Below are 6097 nucleotides of genomic sequence, written 5' to 3'. Positions count from 1 at the left end.
ACGCTACATTATGAGATAGCAGATGGCACGAATTAGATTGTGTAACAAAATAGGTGACCTTGAAAAAGGAAATTGGACGGCCGAGTCGCCCCTCTGCCCTCGACACAACTAACCTCACTCTTTCCTATGACGACTTGAATGAATAGACGTCTAACCGGGAGTTCTCCAAGGGAGATCTTAGAAGTAAATGGATTTTGGAGAACTCCTTTTTTGATTATTCTGAATATTCTCTAATTCTATACTATTATATTTACTAGTTCTGAAAATTTCGCGAGATTCTTTTTTCATTATTTTTTACTCAAAGGTGAGACTTTTTTTTCGAGATTAGCATGCAAGTAGCAGACATGTTTCAGGGCATATGAATTTTTCCAGAATATAGTCAAAAAATTTACGAAGAGATTTCGGTCATCCCTAGTAAAAATAGAAAAAATAGGAAAATTCGAAAAACTGCAAATTCGTGAAATGTCATTGTCTTTCTATTCAACAACTCTATGCTACATATCAGTTCTGGGTAACGACATTCCAAACTTCAATGAAATGACCGTAAGCACTCTACTTGTACGCCCTCACTTCCCAAATCGTCTATTTTGAGCCCATATATCTCATTTCCTGTAAAAGGTACCCACAAATGTTCAACTGGCAAAACGTTTATCATAATAGCAATATTATTTTGTCAGTTGACTTCTTTTTTAAAGTCTTTTACAGAAACGGTGACAATTTAGGTTAAAGTTAGAGGACCCTTCTACAGGCCGAATTGGAGACTGAAAGCCATCTGGCCCAATTATCTTGAAGATTATAAAAAATACATATAACTTAGGTCACCGTTAGAGGACCCTTCGGTCGTCAACCCTGTCTGTAATATAAGTGTTCTTACTTTGACACAGTCTACCTTGGTTTCCGTAACATATATCAAAACTTTGTGAATTGATGAAGTGTTAAGGGTGTTTTGATTGCTATTTTGTCAGTTGACAACTTTTTCTATATCTTTCAAATAAACCTAGATAAATTGAGTCAAATTCAAAGAAAACTATCCATCGTCATCATATTTTTTCCGGTGATCACCTTCGTCAAAAAATGTATCGTCAAGAACTGGACGACTACAACCAAGCTTTGATGGTAAAATACTAATAAGTGAGTCTACAACTCATAAAATTGAAAATCGTCAGGATTTTTCAGGAAATCAACGGATGATCAGATTCACTTCTACAAATGCGTCTAGCCATTGCAAAAATACTGAATTCTGCAAGTTCATGGGAGATATGGAGGACATATTTGAGCATGCTGGAGAGCACAGGTACCCATTCTTTTTTTCGTGAATTTTGTTTGAAATTCCGTTTTTCAGCCAATGCTTCCACTTTTACTGCAATCTGTGTCGCTTATATAATTTGTCACATGGAAAGCGGCAAAAGCTCATCGGAACAAGCATCGTTGCTGGTTGCCAAAAGCGTGAATCGTTTGAGGGATCGTGAACAATTCATCAGAACATATTTATTCATGTATTTATTAGTTTATTTGAACGAAAAAATAATAGAAATTCTGGCACATGAAAAATACATTGCTTGTTGATTACACTACACAGAAAAATGATGTCCTTTTGATGGGAAAAAGGAAAACATGAGAGGATCTACGATCTACAAAAAATGAATCCCTTAAATACTAGTACCAGGAACGTTTATCAAGCCTCTCGAGATTTTAGAAAAATAACAAAACGTAAAGTGGACCTATAATTATGTCCCGCAGTGTATAAGGTTTTAGTACCAGGAAATGATAAAAAGTCATAGTTTGATATAGTTAGGTATATCGGGAGAAAATTCTAACATCGCATCACCGTATTTTTCAGCATTTGAGACAATACTGTTGTTGATTTTTTTTAGTTTTGGTCTGTGATAGCAGTTGTGACGTCTTCAAAATCCCAGTTGAATGTCTCGAATGTAGGTTTTTCCATATTATTAACGATTCGAGTGTACGAGTAGGTTTAACTGATATAGAGGTACAAAATTAGTGATTCGGAGGTACACGATGCCAGCACAGGGTTTGTTTTTCTATCTTTGCATGCTCGCTCTATTGATAAGGGGCGGGGCGAAGCTTTTTCAAATTTTCAAAAATGAAAAATTTTCCCCTAAAACTAAAGATTTTGTTTCGGTGAAGAGACGCAGAACATTTCGGTGAAGAGACGATATTTCGGTGAAGAGACGAAGACAACGAAATTGCTGAGGATCAAACGTTTGATCCTCAGCCATCAATTTGGCTACAGCCACGCCCCTTTATCAAAACAGCGCATTTGCATAGCTAGTTGAACGAAACACAGTGTTCCAGCGTAAATTTTTTTTAGAGACAAAATTTCAATTCAGAAGTACAAAAAATACAAGTTGCTAAAAGTTTTGTACGAGCGAAACATGAGTTTTGTACCCCTAAATCAGTTTGTTCGGAAAATTTAGAAAACATACATTTTTCATCTTTAATGACATGATTTTTTTTTCCTAGAATAGTTCAATATTTTCAATTGCTGTTTCACAGTTCTTCAGAAGTTTTATAAACATATAAGACTGGAGTTTAGATTGTTTGTATCTGTTTTTGGCTATCTACACGACTGTATCTTTTCTTTTTAAAATCTCAATACACGGATTTGAATTTTTTGATCATTCTATTTAAAAGTAGTCTATTTTCGGAGGAAGTGGTCTTTTGTGCACGCTTTACACATTTTCTGAGGATTATTTTGAGAATTCGAACTCTGATATGATGAATGCTTACGACCGGCTTCGCTAAGCGCGGTTTTGTCTTGCAGCTTCCCTGACTCTCAAAAGTTTAGTTTGCTCATTTGTTGAGCTTGAAGAGAGGATTCGAATGGTAGTAAAATTATGCTTGTAGCTCAAATATGAACCGAATTATGATTGAATGAAGATTATTGACCCACGACGGCTTCGGAATCTTGGAGCAGTATGTATCCTGCTGTTCAGAAAGCTCAATTTCGATCCTGGAGAAAGTTATGCAGTCAAAAAGGGACAAGGCGCGCGCCCACTTCTGGATGCGTGCACACAGTTAGAGGAAAAAGGGGCACACAGTTAGAGGAAGAAGGGGCACACAGTTAGAGGAAGGAGGGGGGGGGGGGGAAGAAGGAGAAGTTGACCGTTATTGCGCACCGAAAAGTAATTTGAGATTTTAGCATTATGACGTATGTGAGAAGGGAAGCTGAGAACAGTGAGCGTATGGTGTGGTGGAGAACCACGCACACATACACGTTGCGACATAAGAGATGGTGAAACGTAGAGAGCGTGAAACATAGGAGAGACCCAGCGAGGGAACAGAATATGGGACGGTCGAGTCGCCCCTCTGCCCTCGACACACTCAACTTCATTTTTACTTTTGATGTCTTGACTGAATAGACGTCTAAACTTGTCAGGAGTTCTCCAAGAATCTTTTAAATGAATGGATTCTGGAGAACTCCTTGTTTATTTTTGTAAATATTCTCTGGTTTTTCGCTATTATATCCACATCTCTTCGAATAGTTTTTTGAAAAAGGTGAGGTTTTCTTTTGAGTTTTTGAAATCTATTTTTCAAACTTCGTTTATTTGAAGTTCATTCTCTGTTTCTCCAAAACCGTTCCATAATTATTGTGCATCCAATTGTTTGAGATTCCTCTTTTTTGAAGTTTGCTTGTCTATGAATTTAGAAGAAAAAAGCACATACACACAGATCCTAATCCATCGTGAACCAATTGGAGGAGAGGTAGATTATGACTTGAAGTGGGACAGTAAATAGAAGCAGAATCCCCTCAAACTCATCTAGTAGATCTTTTTTGATGAAAAATTACATTTTGAATAGTGGCCTAGCTTCCACAAGTTGAGTTTTTTAGGTCACAGTGTCCCTTTTTTAGGTCACAGTGTCACAATGTCAGAATTTACTATTTATAGAAATTATGAAATTCTGAAATTCTGAAATTTTGAAATTCTGAAATTTTGAAATTCTGAAGTTCTGAAGTTTTGAAATTCTGAGATTCTGAAATACTGAAATTCTGAACTTCTGAAATTCTGAAATTCTGAAGTTCTGAAATTCTGAGATTCTAAAATTCTGAAATTCTGAAATTCGGAAATTCTGAAATTCTGAGATTCTGAAATTCTGAAATTCGGAAATTCTGAAATTCTGAAATTCTGAAGTTCTGAAATTCTGAGATTCTGAGATTATGAAATTCTAAAATTCGGAAATTCTGAAATTCTGAAATTCTGAGATTCTGAGATTATGAAATTCTGAAATTCTGAAATTCTGAAATTCTGAAATTCTGAAATTCTGAAATTCTGAAATTCTGAAATTCCGTTCGCGGTTACAAAATATGTTTATTTTCTTTTCTTAGAACATGAAAAGAGAAATAGACTTGGGTCATATACAAAATAAGGAAGTAGTGTAATCTTGTTGTTGGGGTTAGGAGGGATTATATACAATTATATACAGGTCTGGAATAAAAAATTCCTTAATTCAGAAGTTCTAAATTCCCGAAAATTCCTTAAGAAATTCCCGAAAATTCTTTTATTCTGAAATTCGGGAAATTGGAAATTCTGAAATTCTGAAATTCTGAAATTCTGAAGTTCTGAAATTCTGAAATTCTAAAATTCTGAAATTCTGAAATTCGGAAATTCTGAAATTCTGAAATTCTGAAATTCTGAAATTCTGAAATTCTGAAATTCTGAATGTCTGAAATTCTGAAATTCTGAAATTCTGAAGTTCTGAAATTCTGAGATTCTGAGATTCTGAGATTATGAAATTCTGAAATTCGGAAATTCTGAAATTCTGAAATTCTGAGATTCTGAGATTATGAAATTCTGAAATTCGGAAATTCGGAAATTCTGAAATTCTGAAATTCTGAAATTCTGAAATTCTGAAGTTCTGAAATTCTGAGATTCTAAAATTCTGAAATTCTGAAATTCGGAAATTCTGAAATTCTGAGATTCTGAAATTCTGAAATTCGGAAATTCTGAAATTCTGAAATTCTGAAATTCTGAAATTCTGAAATTCTGAAATTCTGAAATTCTGAAATTCTGAAATTCCGTTCGCGGTTACAAAATATGTTTATTTTCTTTTCTTAGAACATGAAAAGAGAAATAGACTTGGGTCATATACAAAATAAGGAAGTAGTGTAATCTTGTTGTTGGGGTTAGGAGGGATTATATACAATTATATACAGGTCTGGAATAAATTGGATCTGGGGCGGGGTTTACGAATATAATAAATGATAAGGAATATGATGACAAATGATGAGGAATATAAAGAAAAACTCAATTTTTGTCTGGAGCATGATTCTTGCCATTGGTGTCTTCATCCAAGCAGAAAAGAAAGCATGGAAGATGTCGGAAACAAGCCCTTCGGTGAATAGCTTGCTGAAAATAGAAGTTTCTGATGGTGAATGAGATAACTGTACCTACCGTAGCTTCTCTTGTCCCGAAGAAGTTAATCCTTCATGTTTGATGACCTTCACTCCATTTTCGTTCAGAATGGATAGTCTGAAATAACAATTTTACATATTCATAGAAAAATTTTCAAAAACTCACATTACCAGCAAATCCTTCACATCCAAATTTCTATTTGTTGAATCCAAAAACTCGACAAGACGAGTTTTCATTTTGCCGAGAAGATCCGACATTGGCTCCGGAGAAGTTGAGGTGCAATTTGAGGTGCAATTTGAGCATCCGACTTGTTGCTCGAAATCCAGCTCTTCCGTTATGAAGTCGTCGCAATTGCAAGCGCGTCGTCAGTGGGATCGGAGAAGGAACCGACGGAGGAATTGGTGTTGGTAGACTTGGACTTCGCCTAGATGGTAATTGCGCATCTGGAAGAGATAATATGGTAAAGATGTAATCAAAGGGACATGGTGACCTAAAAAACTCAACTTGGGGAAGCTAGGCCACTATTCAAAATGTAATTTTTCATCAAAAAAGATCTACTAGATGAGTTTGAGGGGATTCTGCTTCTACTGTCCCACTTCAAGTCATAATCTACCTCTCCTCCAATTGGTTCACGATGGATTAGGATCTGTGTGTATGTGCTTTTTTCTTCTAAATTCATAGACAAGCAAACTTCAAAAAAGAGGAATCTCAAACAATTGGAT

General features: G+C 35.5%; 2 protein-coding genes across 2 annotated transcripts; one reads left to right on the top strand and one right to left on the bottom strand.

The window, feature by feature from the left end:
* Positions 1-1187: 1187 nt before the first annotated feature.
* On the top strand, positions 1188-1469 carry CBG23965 (the record flags this gene model as incomplete). The annotated part of the gene is made up of 2 exons (XM_002647968.1): positions 1188-1294; positions 1343-1469. The coding sequence occupies 2 exons, from the start codon at positions 1188-1190 to the stop codon at positions 1467-1469; spliced, it is 234 nt and encodes a 77-aa protein (XP_002648014.1).
* Positions 1470-5206: 3737 nt separating this feature from the next.
* CBG26671 lies at positions 5207-5632 on the bottom strand (the record flags this gene model as incomplete). The annotated part of the gene is made up of 3 exons (XM_045240931.1): positions 5207-5369; positions 5415-5492; positions 5541-5632. The coding sequence occupies 3 exons, from the start codon at positions 5630-5632 to the stop codon at positions 5207-5209; spliced, it is 333 nt and encodes a 110-aa protein (XP_045100657.1).
* Positions 5633-6097: the final 465 nt, after the last annotated feature.

This window comes from Caenorhabditis briggsae (genome assembly GCF_000004555.2).
Source record: "Caenorhabditis briggsae AF16 supercontig from assembly CB4, cb25.NA_072, whole genome shotgun sequence".
Lineage (NCBI taxonomy): Eukaryota > Metazoa > Nematoda > Chromadorea > Rhabditida > Rhabditidae > Caenorhabditis > Caenorhabditis briggsae.
Note: the sequence above shows the minus strand (reverse complement) of the source record. Positions and strands in the feature narration are given on the sequence as shown.